The sequence below is a fragment of the Homalodisca vitripennis genome, chromosome 1 (assembly GCF_021130785.1).
Source record: "Homalodisca vitripennis isolate AUS2020 chromosome 1, UT_GWSS_2.1, whole genome shotgun sequence".
Lineage (NCBI taxonomy): Eukaryota > Metazoa > Arthropoda > Insecta > Hemiptera > Cicadellidae > Homalodisca > Homalodisca vitripennis.
This window is the reverse complement of record NC_060207.1, coordinates 172,514,119-172,530,002: the sequence shown is the minus strand read 5'-3', so window position 1 is coordinate 172,530,002 and position 15,884 is coordinate 172,514,119. Positions and strand designations below refer to the sequence as shown.

The following is a 15,884-nucleotide window of genomic DNA, read 5'->3' as shown; positions in this document are numbered from 1 at the left end:
AGTTAATGACTAGAAATTAATTATTACAGTTCGTTTAATAAAATTAGTACAATATTTGTCAACCACTTTGCATAATATTCTTTAAAATACTCTTAATACTATCTGCTTATTGATTTTCAATTATTTTGGATCTCTTAACGTCTGTTGAATGAATTTAGTGAATTCCATTGAATATGTATGTCCATTTTACTTAGTCACTATATACTATAGTACCGACTGATAAGGTTATTTCATGTTTTTAGTTACTTTAGTACTAAATTAATTTATACGATAACACATTTTCTAAGCAACACAATATGTGTGGGCTAGTAATCCGCTGTTTTAAACTAAACGAAAATATTCTCCTAAGATATATATTGAAATTTTGGAAGCCCGTGGAGCAGAGCTATATAGTAGAATGTATTTCCAAAACACAAAGACACTAGAATGTAAGAGCTTTTGATTATACTAAATAAGTATAAAAAATAATAGTTATACATTCCTGAAATCGCTGTACAAAAATCAAGAAATACTTTTAGTAATGTACATGATTTGCTTATAGTCTGTTATTATTGATGTGTGATTTAAAAGAATTACAGTATTAACAACACTGTTTTAATCATTTTTATAGTTCGTATGGTTCAAAAAAATATTTTTCTCAGTAATTACTCATTGTTGTTATTAATTTAGATACTGTAAAGACGAGGTTGGTCGTACTTGTCATAGTACCTTTATTTAAATAAAACAGCTCAACCTTCAAAATCATACCATTGTGTAATTTTTACAGATGGAAGTTCATTTTGAATAAGATGCACTTAAGATGCAGGCATAACCAAAACGCTAAATCTTACAATCGGCTTGAAATGTGGAATCGTTGAGCTCGGGATTTGCTCATAGTGAGACAAAGATATACACTATTGTAGCTGTAGTTGATAAAATCCCAATAAATAGATAGGTATACAATTATGAGAATAGAAGTAATGTTGTTTACGTTGGTAGTACGATAATAATCATTACAAGTCTATTTACACGATACTAAATGAAAGTAAATAAGTTGATTAGTATATATTCTTATGTAGTTTAAAGTTTTTGATATAACGAAAAATAACCTAAAATAAAAATAAAATTTAGATTTTAAAGATTATTCCATTTACAGAATATGATAAAACAAATCTATTCTTGAAATTAAATTAAAATATTTTTGGTTGGAGTCGCCGGGTATAATATCGCCAAAATATATCTTGTGTGACTATAGGTTCTAATCAACCAATTCCTAAGGAATTGAATGCTGTAAAAAATAAAGATTACTTCTTAGTAAAGATTTAAGTATTTTTATTTTATATAATTTGTTTCAACTCGCTATGAAAGTGTGATAGCTAACTATTACGATTTGATTAACGTATTTCAGCGTAACTGAATGATTGATGAGACAATCTCGCTAACCGTTACCTTTAATTTATATTATATAAACAATTTTAGTTCCTCTTTTATAAGGTCAACCAATATTAGAAACTGCCATGTACAGTGTATACATTCAGCAATTATTTTAAATCCTCTTTTAGTTTTCATAAATAAATACTTGAATCACAAACCTTTCTATTTTCTATTCCTAAATATGTTCATTTATACATATTTGTGCAAATATTTTGTCAACTCTAAAACTGTTCTATTATGTCAAAGACCTTTAAAATAATCTGGATATAAATTATTTAAACAATAAAAAAACATACTGAGAGGCAGGCTCACCTTTGTTTGTTGGGTATCCTGTGGTAAACACGAGGAGTAGCAGTGAGAGCAACGATACCACTAAACCTGCCATCACTAGCGCACACAGCACACTGTCCAGTCTCAGTGTGCGGTACTCTCTCTGGTATCTCTCCCCTCCGCCACCCCTCTCACCAGCTGATAACTTAGATAACAGCTCACATCCCGCGACATATTACCAATCTGTTTTAAACAGTTTGGGAACCAGCGAAGTTCGGCCTTTATAGAGCAGTAAAGTTCAAAATACAAGCTAGCTGATATAATTTCTTAATTAATGAAAAGCCAAAGGTAACGTAAATAATATAAATATTGAAGAAACGGTACTAGAATTGCTTATACATTTAGCCAAAACATTAAATACATAGCTACTCAGAACAGTAAACTTTCATTTAAATAAATTAAGGGTCGACGGAAGTCTGAAATTATGTAGGTTACTTCAAGGAAAATCGGAAGTCTGAAATTATTTAGGGTAGATCAGGAACGACAGAATTCTGAACTTATGTAGGGCATATCTAGGAATTCGGATGTCTGAAATTATGTTGGGTATAACTAGGAAAGACAGAAGTTTGAAATTATGTAGAGGAGATAAAGAAAAGACAGAAGTTTGAAATTATGAAGAGTCGATCAAGGAATGGCTGAGAGTCTAAAACCACAGAGACGTTATCGTATTTCAGAATAAAGAGTCTCTACTTGAGATAAAAGATATGTTACTCGTGTTAGGAAGGAATTTAAGCAATAACAAACTTAAAATTTGGTTAGAAATGCACGTACTAAAAAAAGAAGTATTTTGTTCAACGAATTTATAATTTCTTTCCTTAATACAATTTCAGTTATCAGAGCCTAACAAATTTTCTGCTCGAAACTATGTTAAAACAAATTTTAGCTCTATTAACCAGTCTGGATTTCAGCTTCAAGATGGACACTAGAATCCATAAAAGGATTGGACGCATCTCTGTGTACCTTTAAGAGAAACAAGTTTTTCCGGAGAGTTTATGTGATTTAAGCGGGAGTGGGTGTTTTTTTAAACATACTTAATTAGGTAGAATCCCGTGTACGTGGCAGTACTTCGAGTATCGTAAATCATATTACAATCAGTCCATCAAGGCCATTTTACACACATAAAGTGATGTTTATAATCATGAGGATGGAACTTTTGAATTATGCATCAGCTGTAAGGAATGACGGATTAACATATATTTTGAATAGCCTGTCAACCAAACAAGGTATTATTTTCCAATAATATTCAACGAGGCCAGGGGTAATTTTATTTGTTGTTGGTCTCTAACCGCTCTAATGAACAAGTAAATTCAAATAAATTTTAGTTAGAATGAAATGTTAACGAATTGCTGGGGCATAATGTTGTTTATTTTAGTTAGATGTCAAAAAAGATTTACATATTGGGATTAGAAACAAGAGTTTACTTAAGACAGAATGTTTCCTATCTTTGCGTTTCATGACATTCTAACATTTCTAAGTCCAATATCTGTGAGAATTTTTATGCACACATCAATGTTTTGCTAACACAAAGAATAATTTCAATTAAAAAAAATCATACCTCTACTTTTATGTAATTTATTGTTAAAGTTTCCGTGGATAAATGATTTTTTATACTGAAGTATTTAATAAATCCACCATTCCGATATTGACGCTGTTACTCACTGGACTTGGAAACATGGACTAAAATTAAACGTATACAAAACTCAGTGTATTATGATAGGTTATTCAAAGCTTGTTCGTAAAATTGACTTTAATAATATGTCTCCCAAATTAAAACTAAATGACCAAGAGCTAGAATACTCTGAGAAAGTAAAAAATCTAGGACTTATTATTGACAAACACTTAAGATGGACTGAACAGACTTCTTTGATATGTAATAGGGTCTTTTCCGGTGTTCACAGCATCAAGCGGCTGGCTTCATATCTACCACAGCATGTTAAAATAATGCTGATAAAGACTTGTACTGCCTCACTTCAACTACTGTGACATTGTCATTAATGACATAACTGTGGAGCTTTCAAATAAACTCCAGCGTGCTCAGAACTTTTGCATTAGGTTCATTTTCAATCTCAGACGTGATGATCGCGTAACGCCCTTCTTCAAACAATTATCTATCTTAAATTACAAAATCTTCGAAACTATCACTCACTCTTTCTGTTGCACGCTCTTTTAAATACAAATTGTCCGAGTTATCTATTAAACAACATTCAATATTTATGTCTGAAATAAGTGAACGAAGTACAAGGAGGGGTACGTTCTTGTCATCTATCCCAATTAATCTAACAACTACTTTCAGTAAGTCGTTTACAGTTTCTGCCTGTCGATTGTGGAATGCTTTATCTGTAAACATCAGAGCCATCGATAAGCGCACTCGCTTCGGGGCGGAGGTATGATGCTGGGGGCTCAGGGGGTATAGCGGTTGGCGGCTTTGGAGTGGTACTTAGGGCAATGGAATGCAAGTTGAATGAATGTGAGTGTGTCTTGTAATAGTAGTGTAAATATGTATAAAGTTACATTAATTATTGATGCTTGTTTTTTAAGTTAAGGTTCATTTAATATATATAATTTAAACAAATAGATTTATGTTTAGTTATCAATGTATATATGTTAGTTTAATTTTTTATGGGGTTGAGTGGTGGAGAGAACTTTATAGTCCTAAACTTCGCCTCTAATAAACACATTTTAAATTTAATCTCATTCGTTATTAACGGGGTGGAAGTGAGGGGTAGGGGAATCGAATCTTCAGGCACGTATAGTGTCAATGTAAAGATCTTAATGAACCCTGTACCCTTCTCTAATTAGTCCATTATATGCCAGAATGTTAAAGATTAATGAGATATAAATCTATACGACTCGGCTAGTTTCTAATTTTATGGGCTTTTTATTAGGATATTCGCTACCCTTCAGGAAACATTTCATTATATCAGCGTGGATTAGGAAGAAAAACACAAGCTAGCGGTCTAAGGAATGATTCGAGAAAGTTTATTGCTTACAATGAAAATTTAAAACAGAATTAATTACTCATTGTTGTTATTAATTTAGATACTGTAAAGACGAGGTTGGTTGTACTTGTCATAGTACCTTTATTTAAATAAAACAGCTCAACCTTCAAAATCATACCATTGTGTAATTTTTACAGATGGAAGTCCATTTTGAATACATTTAAGATACAGGCATAACCAAAACGCTAAATCTTACAATCGGCTTGAAATGTGGAATCGTTGAGCTCGGGATTTGCTCATAGTGAGACAAGATGTACACTACTGTAGCTATAGTTGATAAAATCCCAATAAATACATATGAAGTTATGAGAATAGAAGTAATGTTAATTACGTTGATAGTAGGATAATAATAATTACACATCTATTTATACGGTACTGAATGAAAGCTCAAATAAAGGTTCTTGGATAAAAAATATGCTTTGCAATATTTTAGACCTACAATCACCTAGACGAAGATTAACTGAAAAAGAAAAGACTAACTCCTTTCATGTGACAAAAACATCGTATAATAGTGGAGCACTGTGAAATATTATTAGATTAGAGAATGGTGCGGTTTTGACATTAGGGCTGTAATCAAGACTAGAGATTTCATCAATCATAGGCCCTACCAACGCAAGTCCTTGCAATCCGTCATCTGTTGGCACTTTCCCCACTGATGTGGAGGAAGAATACGGAGTTTGTCGACTGACCCCGACACTTACTCCTCCACGCGCAATATTCTGAGCAACCAATCAACGAAACCCACCACCACCACCACCACCACCACGAATCCAACGCAATGTCGGAACTCTATGGGGAGAGATTCCAATGTTCGGGTGTGTCAGATTCCATAGTACCAGTGTTCTGGAGTAGGTCGAAACCCTAGATTTGTGGTTTGTAGGTTGATTCTATTAGGAATACTTGAAAATATAGGAGTATCCTTGAAATCCCACTCAATTATCACGTAAATTATAATTCACAACATGAACCAGTGGTGTTACCTGGATCTTTCCAATGTTGTGGGGGTAGTACGTATGTACAATGAGTACGGATTGGCAAAGCAATAATCCCAGTAAAAATAAATGATTGTGAGTTATTTTAAATATAAATTGTAGATTGTTTATTGTAATAGTATGGATTAATTTTCTCCAATTTTCTTTTTGATTATGCTTTAATATTGTACCAATCTCAAGGAGTGTATTGTGACCTCGTATAACACTTCTCCTTAGCTAAACCATAGTGACCTAAACATGGGTTGCGAGTATTTTTCCTTTGAGAATTGAAGGTCAAAATGTATGCACAATCCAGCCATTGCCAAACGATTTAGCTGTTCCTACAGACTTATTTACAAAGCATTCTGGTAGATTCTTAACTAAATAAAAAAGTGTTTTTTATTTTCTTACGATTCCACTATTTTACTCCTCCTTATTGCTATATTTCCATGATCCTATAATAAGACATAATCCTCTATCTGTTTTAAATGCTTTCTATGTGTTTATTTATGTGATGCGACTTCAACGCACTGGTTTTATGTTGGGCGAATTTCATGGCCAAGAGTTCAATAATTTATTGTATTGTTGTAGATTGTATTTTGAACCGACTAAACTCAACGAATATCATGGACAATGGTTACTAAACTAACCAAAAGAAATAACAGTTAGAGATAACCCTCAATAACTAAAATATAATTGTTGTTCCATTATTCTCACAATTCTTGTTTGGTTTATTTCGAGTTTTAGAACTTATAAATATTTTACTTGCTAATGGATAAAAAAAACAGACAAATTTATTCAAGAGGTTAGATACAATTAAAATAGACCTAAAACGATAATGTTTTAAATACTATAATCAAACGAACGGCTACTAGGCCAGTGACTTCATTCAGCCACATTAAGTATCGAATTAAGGGAGTCTGATGACGAATTTTCAGTTATAATATTACTTCTGTTCATATTAAATTCCTTAGAATTTTCAATGCTTCCCTGAATTATTGAAACATTTGTAGGGTCAAACACCGTGTAACTTATCTAGGTACACATTATTATCTTAAGTAAATTAGCACTATACTACTTAGTTCCTAATTTATACTAACCATAATCTTATCACATTTACGTAAGTGTTAAAGGTTAAACACAATTATTCACGGGGGTAGCAAAGAAAAAGAAACTCAGCTTGCGTAATATTTCAGGCCAATTAAAATATACGCTTGTGGCTTTGCGTTGAATATTTATATAACAGCATGAATATTGATGAGCAATACGTATTAGCAGGCGTGTAACAAACACTGTAATAATTTTGGCGTGCGTGACTTATAAGTGAAAACAAGGCCCTAAGTTGAGCTTCGTTAAGACCTAGATTTTGAGCAGAGCAAACTGGAAAATCGAGTCCTCAACCAAGTTCTGAGTTTTGTTTCGTTATCCCGATCACCGCAACGTTTCTATCTCACTGCACCAGACCAAGAAACGGTGTATCTCCAATAGGGGTATTGTAGGGATTCACATCACTCCCAATATTATCAAATCGTCTGTATTTGTATTTGGTTCAGCACTCTCGGAGATAACCCTATTTCTACTGGGAGGAGACCCGACATGTCCTGGTATACTTCATCCAAGCTAGAATCTCAAAGTAAAGTGTTATCAGGAAGAATACTTTAGTTACAACGTTTTATTACTGATGTGAATGTCAGGTACAACTTGAGGAACACGTATTCCGAGTTTTTGTTATCCCAATTACTCGGTATCGAATAAATGATAATACAAAAAAATGTAAGATAAAATTAAGGTCAACAATGAGACAAATCCAAAATTCTGCATTTATAAAATACTTCCTTAAGACCTTTTAAAAAATGCATGTTAAATAATAATCAAATTATATTTTTAATACGCATTACACACGCGCACGAGCGCGCGCGCGCACACACACACACACACACACACACACACACACACACACACACACACTCCAACGCAGACAGACAAAATGTCCAATTGTATATCAGTCATATAAATTGTCAGGAATTGTAGCAACAAGACATTAGAAATTTATAGGACAGTTTAACTATTTAAAAAGTTTTACAGAATATGCAATTTTGTGAAGAAGTTCTTTTACTCAGCTTCAACTGCTTTTTTTCCTTTTATATAAAATTATTACTTTGTTTTATATAAATTATCCTTAATTTGTTGCTTAATCTAAGCGTATTCATTTACTTAATACCATGTTAAGACTAGAGCAATAAAACAGAATTTATATGTAATATGAATAATAATAATAATCTCTTTAATGCGTTATTGTAACAATTTTTACATAGTATATCGCAATCATAAATAATTTCAGTTAATTGACAAGGTTCCATCTACACATTTACACAACTTCATACTCACAATTCATACAGTGATTAAAGACACAATCGTACTGACCTCAGATCCAGCGATTTCATATATCCCAGCGGTTTATCATGAATTCATCAGCAGAGTAGAAAGCGTTAGAAACCAAACGGAGTTTGAAACGCGTTTTAAATTGATTTTGATTATTTTAAATTTTGATTTGTTCAGGGAGCCTGTTGATTAATCTGACACCAACTTCTTGCGGTAGATGTTGCGCTAATGCCACTCTGCGTTGATGAATTGTAATGTAGGTCTATGTTGAGGCCAAAAAAGCTTTGAAAGTCAGGAGGTTATTTACCCTTTCGAATAATGATATGTTCGTTCTGTACAAGTATTTGTAAATTTTAAAACAACAATGTTCGTAATGTGTTTTGTATTTTAAACAAGCCACCTACAACCATTGAAACTAACTATGGCAGTGCATTTTCCCAAAAATATTTTTAAAATACAGCATTTTAAAAATGTTTAAACGCGTGTTTAATTGTAATAAATAAATATAATGACTTAATGAGTTGCTGTGTTTTTTGTAAATACTGCAACACTAGCGTCTCCGACAACAACGGAGACTTTAACGATCGAGTGTCCGAGTTCCGTTGTGCAGTTGTGCCAGTGGAGTGAATAATAATTGCATCTAAACTGAACTTCTGGGCCTGATAATTTTATTTTTCTGGGAATGGTTCGAAACATTTTTTGCTTCTGAATAATGTACCCGCACAGAACTAAGTCATAACTTTCGTATCGTTAGTATATAAAGTATATCGGTAATACAGGATGTCTGTTTTAATGAATTACTAGGTTTTGGCTGATTTTTTTCCCGGTTAAATCTATCCTTCTCCATGTCTACGCAGTACGACAGAGGAACCGCGTCATAGAGTATTTCCAACTATCCATCGATTCCCTTCAATTTCACATTGTTATTGCATAAAAAACAACCGGATGGAGGTAAGTAATCTGTATCTGCTCTCGACTATTTGATAGCTACCATTAAAGATAATTGCTCTATAAATCGTTACAAAAGCGGCCTGACCAGTAGCTTTCCCTGCCGTGGTGACGCGGTGTAGCAGGTACACGGCACAGGAGGTCGGGTATGATCTCATGCCTAGTGTCCGTCATACAGAGACAAGCGACTGTTACCCAACAGCTCTGTAAATAGCGGTAGAGGGTTTATAAATTGTCGACTGTCAACCATGCTCTGGTATACCATATTAGGACTAATTGGCGTGGTGTAGAAACTGACATATCTAAAAAAAATCAGTGTACAGACTTCCCATCCTACATGTTGCAATGGTCACTGGACGATTTCCGTTAGTTATGTTAGTAGATTTCATATGTTCGGTACGATGTTTCTATTCCAATTTCTAGCACCAAGAGTGTTGTAATTTTGAAATAAATATGGTTATAATATGAAATTGGAGATCGGTTCTTTGCTTGGTTGGTATAATGTTTCCTTAGAAAGTTAAGAATTTCCATACTATATTAAAAACGTTTTGACGAATCATTCGTACAAATAAGACTAAGAATATTCATTTTCTTTTTTACACAAAAATATTTTTTTAACAAAAAGAAGGAAACATGATTTATAACACTAACTGATACAAAAGTATCCATTCCTTTTTGAAATAAAAAAATTGAAATACACTAATAATCAGTACTATGATCAATTAGTAATAATCATAAAAAATATATTACCTGTTACACATAAAATACAGATAATTTAAATACAATTTGCAATAACTTCTTAATTAATGACGAGAAAGTTTAGGACTCCAGAAGGCTAAGACTGTTTAGATGTTCCATTTTTTACATTAAAGATTATGTTATTGAAATTTGCTACGCTCATACTTAATTTTAAAAAGCAACATAAAAGTGCTAAAACTCTTTGATAAAAATATTGAGTGTAGATATGTTATTTTTTAATTTTCTAAATCTAAAGACACTTTTATTCGTAACTTTAACATTAATTCTATAACAATACATTAATACATTTTTTAATCGTCATATGACTCCTGAATAATCATAAAAACCACAAAAGAAGATTAAAAATCTTGAAGTGGCAATATATCCAAACAGCAGTACTCTTTGTGAATGGATGGGGACAATAATGCTATCACGGTTTATATTAATCAGTTCTAATGTTTAAATCTCAGTATAAGGCATTTAAATGACAAGAAACTAATTTATTCAACGAAATACAAAGAAAAATACAGACAATAACACACTCAGATAGTTTTGCTTTATGTGTAATAGTTTTGAGTGTCTTTATATAGAAAGACTGGGTTTCCTGTGTTTTCATATTTCAAATTAATAAAGTACAATTAAATACAAATTTCATAATCAACGTGGAGGTTTTTCGGGTTCCACAACGTGTACTACCAGACTGAGCTGACAATATTTCAGGTTGTAGCAAAACTTTCACTACTATCTTCGACGGTGAAGTTGACCAGGAGAAGTTCTCTATTGATCTAGTTCACTTGACCATTCCAGTAGACTTGTATACAGTCATGGGGTTTCATAGTACTGCTACGAGTAATTCCTTTACGTAATGTTTGTTAAGCTCAACAAAAACTCTTAAAACTTGTCGTTCAAAATCACACAACTTCCTATAATCTCCAATGAGGATCCTTCTACTGATCAAAGAAAAGAACGAAGTGAGGTATCTATGGCAGAGATATATACGTACCTTTATGAAACAACGATTGAACGAACTCATTCGCGTGGTAAAACGTCAACTCGATGAATTCGTATCCATCCGATATTGATCCCAGTAACTTGAATATGTAGACAGTACCGATCGGCTTTTTTCCATCTCCAACCATCTTTGTGATACCATCTTAAACTAAACGGTTTGATACTTGAGCGTGATATACAGAAGTGCGATGAATTTCATGACTGAAAATTTTTCTGAAACGTTGTCAAATTTCTGAATGAAACTCCTAGTACTGTTCAGCAGCCTATAAAATATACTTCATCGTCTAAAATAAGAAGTTTTATCAAGAACACTCCCCAAAAAAACTCAGGTACAATTTGATACAAAATTATCACGCAAAGCGCTTTCAGCACTAGCATCAATTTTCAACGTTTTTATTTATCTGGGGATTTTCCCAAAGTTACGTGTCTCCGACAAGCCCAACAAACTTTAAGATTCCCCAAATAACTATCGTCCGATCAGCCTCCTGTCGGCAATTTCTAAGGTGATTGAGAAAGTTATACAGAAAAGAATATTGAGTTACTTAGACTCATCCAATGCTATCCCTCTTCACCAATTTGGATTTCAGTCGAAGCATTCTCAGCAAATATTTACAAATAGTGAAACAATGAATCGAGGCTTTAAAATAAAACTCTTTCTACTATAGAATTCCTAGATGTCTCGCATACTTTGGCAAAGTTAGGTATGGTAGCTTTGATATAAATGATATAAATTTGGTTTCCTTTGTAAATGAGTCCTTTTACAACCATTTGTTGACTGATCGTACCTTTTCCACCCAACTTCAGTGTACTGTATATGCTTTCAACAGTTCGCCCAGTAAGAATTGGTTCCCAAAGCTCGATATTGATCCTATGCTATTTAATATTTTACGCCTGATATACCACATCTTCCCCAAACTACTCTTGCCCTCTATGCTGATAACTCAGCCATCGTTACTCAACACTGTGACATAAATGAAGCATTTACGTTATTACAAACTGGTGTTCAAATCTGACAAGTTAGCTTAAGAGTTTGGGACTCATTATAAATCATTAAAAATGTGAGAGTAAGGTTTTTTATTTGGGTAATATAATTTAGATAACCGGAAAATGTAATATAAGGGTCCTTAATCTCATGGAATGCTGATGGTCGAGGTATCAAGTATTTAGGTAATGTATCTTGATAAGAAATTAACATGGAACTTGCATGCGAATAATAAATAATCAAAAGCTTACCATGTTTATCTATTCTATTTCCGCTATTTAACAGGATTTACTTTAAAGCTGGTCTACACACTAATGATTTCTAAACCTATAATAAGACTCATAATTATGCATGCCTGTTTGAGGATTATCTATTTCTTCTGGTAACATAAGCGATATTCAAAATTTTTAGATAACCTATTAAGGATTGCAGTTAATTGTACATTCGAAATGCCTATTTTCATGACAACGTAACTACATTGATCTAGAAATAAAGATTTTAAAAAATCTTGGAGGTACAGATATTGACAGTTTCCGTTACAACTACTGATATAAGTTGCCCATTCCTTACTAGGAAGTTGATGAATCAAAGGTCAATCAATATCTTGACACCAAAATTTAATATATGGTGGTTTATTTTGCTACTAGTTTGCAAAACTCTCTCCTACCTTTCTGCATAATACGCTCTAATTCTAAGTATCACAATTTTATTGGAGCTTGTTAAACTAACCAAATAACTTAATTAGTTTCATAAAAACATTGATCTTAAATCAATTACATACGAAAATTTAGTACTTACGAAGTTCTCGTCTATTTAAATACTCGTAACTAAACTATTATAAAGTAACAAATGGCCAATTAACTATTTTGTTTTTTTCGGGCTCAAGTGCCCTCCCTCCGAAATTTTGAAAGATACATTAAAATTGAATCCCATAGGTTTTTTAAGCTAGAACACATTTATGATGTTTAAAGCTCAAAAGTTTCCAAGAGAAAGATTCCTGAGCCTCTTTTTTGGAGGGTATTTTTTACTTCCTAAATCATTCTTAACTGAGTCAGCTCTTGCGAAATAATTTTCTATATACTCCACTGAGCTAAATATTATCAGTAAGCGGTTAGTTTAAATTTGCTTTCAAATAACGATGTATTAACGATTTATATTAGTTAAACCAATGTAAAATAACTAACTATACAGTATTGCACGTAATTAGTCTAACATATTCACTACTGGTCTACACTGATTGAGACCAATTACTCTCAGTGTACTTATGCGTCGTAAGGCGACATTTGTGTGTTTTAAATGATTAGCTGAGCGTTAGTTAGTACAGACTATCGCTTAGGGTGGTGGGATAATTTTTATTTGTCTGTCTATATCTTTCTGCATGTCATCTTGCATGATAAAATCTGCCTGTCTCAGGATATCTCAAAAATGAAATTAAATCTAGACTTGGCATTTTGCACGAAACTTCATTTCCTTAAAGAGAAAGCAGAGTTCGATTATAATCCATGTTCCCCATACGATATGGCTGAACGTTGGAGAAGCTTATATGCAAAGTAAATGGAGAAAGAATTGAGTTGTATACTTAACACTTCATCTCTCCATAGACAAGATGGTTCGATGATGGTGCATGCCTCTATAAGGAATTTTTTTTAACGTCATTAAAGCTTAACTGCCCGCGGGGTATATACAAATTCAGCATTGGACTTGAAATTTTGCATACAATTTCAATGAATCCTGTCACGAGTCATTTGGAGTAGCGAAACCCTATCTTACTGATATAAATCATAAGTATTGTACATGAGAGTGAATTTATTGTACAATTGTATACCGGAACATTAATCTTCTTTTGATTAAAATTCTGTGATAGTTATCCAAAAAAATGTTATCCTCTAATTAAGGGGTTTACCCTATTTAGTATTTCAGTTTTGTAACACATCGCATTAGTAAAGGTATGCAAATACAGCGGTAATCCAAGCTCTCAACCCCACCATTAGTGAGTGACGTAACCTGGCTTTCTCTTGCTCATTCAGACGACCCTTGTCAAAACCAATAACAAAACCCTTGCAAATCATGGGTAGAAAGTTACTGGTCGAAAATCTATTAATCAGTACGCCAGAGAGGCGGCGCGGCGGCGGCGGCGTGCGATGTCCATGTCGTCCTGTTAAACTCTAGCCGGGACCGGTTAGCTGCACGTTACGTCTTCATTAAGTCGAGAATCAATTAACGGCGACAAATATCGGCCTCGTACTTTATGTCGCAGCTCGTTATGTCAACCGTGGCTTCCAGCTGATCCACTTCGATCGTGGCTCCAAACCTGTTTGTGTAAAGTGGATCTAACAATCGATAAAAACACATATAGTCAATTCCTATCAGAGCTCGAAGAGTACTGTAAAAAGAGGAAAATTTATATTATGTTACCACTAAAAGGGGCAATATTTCTTTTAGCAAATCACCACGTTTCGACAATTGCCACGAATGTGATAATACCATTCGAGTTAGAACCGAAAAATGTTATAACCTTAAATTGTTTCTGTTATATTATAATTGTAAAACTCAAACTTCTTGTATAGAAACTTCGTATAGTACATAACTAATTGTGAAATCGTTTGGACAATATTACAGTCTAAGTTGTTACTTTCAGTAAAGTAAGTATGAATATAATTTCATTTAAAATTATTGAATGAGCGTTAGTTTAGCCTATCACTCGGGACTGACAAATAAAAGAAATTCGGCAACGCATAAGGGCGCACGATCACTTTATAGGTATGCTTGCACAAGCCGAGCAACTAAGATTTTGTCTTTTGATAGTCATCAGCTGTTTCCAATAGATTGCACGAATTTTACAAGATACCAACTATTTTGAAATCTATTTTATAATAATTCCAACGATACTTTTCCCAACGAAATCCGTCAACGCATATAAGCGAGCACGGCCACTTTAAAGTTACGCTTGCAAAAGCCAGGAGCAACAAACAACTGGTACCTCTCAACTGGGCTCATTTGTGTGTGTGTGTGCGTGTGTGTGTGTGTGTGTGTGTGCGTGCGTGCGTGTGTGTGTGTGTGTGTGTGTTCCCGGCTTGTGCAGGCATACCTTTAATAAAGTGCTCTTGTTCGCTTATGCGATAACTAAATTCTTTGTGGAAGGTAGCGTTGGGATTGCAATAAAATTGCGAAATAGTATCTTAAAAATTGTTTATAACTATATTAATTTGACTTTTAAAGTTTCAACAGGAACAACTTTGTTAGTATTAAAGCACATAACACTATATTTTTTAATGTTCCTTATTCAGCTTTACTAGTTGTAGAAATTTTTTTAAATTAAAAATTCAAAATTGCGACTAGCGGCTAATGAAACATTTATCGATCTATGTTTATTGGACATTTTTTTAAACAACACTTTTACAATACAAAGTACTTTTAGCCACAGCAGTTTGTGACACCCTTTTGTGATCATCCTGTGTATATTAAAGTATTACTAATGTTTAACCACACGAAATATTACATTTTGAATGAAATACCTTTGAATTAAAAGCAAAATTTTACATGAAACACATTAAGTTTATATATAACTCAAATAATAAACAATACAAAATCGAACATAAAAACCTTCGTGAATACGACGTTGTATAGAGGTTTGTTATAAATATATCGTTAATATAATACTTAGTAGTGGTAAATTGGGTGGTGGTGAGGAGAAGTAAGCACTGTCCGATCATCTGAAAACAGGCAATGACCAATCGTTTGAAGCCGTTGCCAGGCTCGTCTTATAGGTCCTTGATCACAGAGGACAAGTGTCTGTACAGCGTGTTGGCAACACAGTAAGCATTAGTGACCAGAGCGTAAAAAAATTTTCTAAAACTCGTGTGTCAGGGTTGTTGCTAAATGTAACTATAACAAACGTCCTTAACATTTCTGTAATCCTTTGAAACCATTCATCACCAATGACAAACCATATACTAAATGTATCCTCTTTACAAAAAACCAACGTATCGGCATACACGTTGGTACTCCAGCCAGGCCGTACCCTCGAACTGCCTAGACCATTCTGTGGCAGTTAACACTTTGCTATTGCCCTCATTTCGGGCTTATTCTGTTACAACATCCCGCGCTCGC

General features: G+C 33.5%; 1 protein-coding gene across 1 annotated transcript in view; it reads right to left on the bottom strand.

Moving 5' to 3' along the window:
- Positions 1–1,830, bottom strand: part of LOC124352737 — an 82,138-nt gene extending 80,308 nt beyond the window's left edge. The window contains exon 1 of the mRNA XM_046802376.1: positions 1,726–1,830. Within this exon, the coding sequence (XP_046658332.1) occupies positions 1,726–1,798 (73 nt within the window). The 5' untranslated portion in view covers positions 1,799–1,830. The remainder of the gene's footprint in view (positions 1–1,725) is intronic.
- Between the last annotated feature and the right edge of the window lie 14,054 nt (positions 1,831–15,884).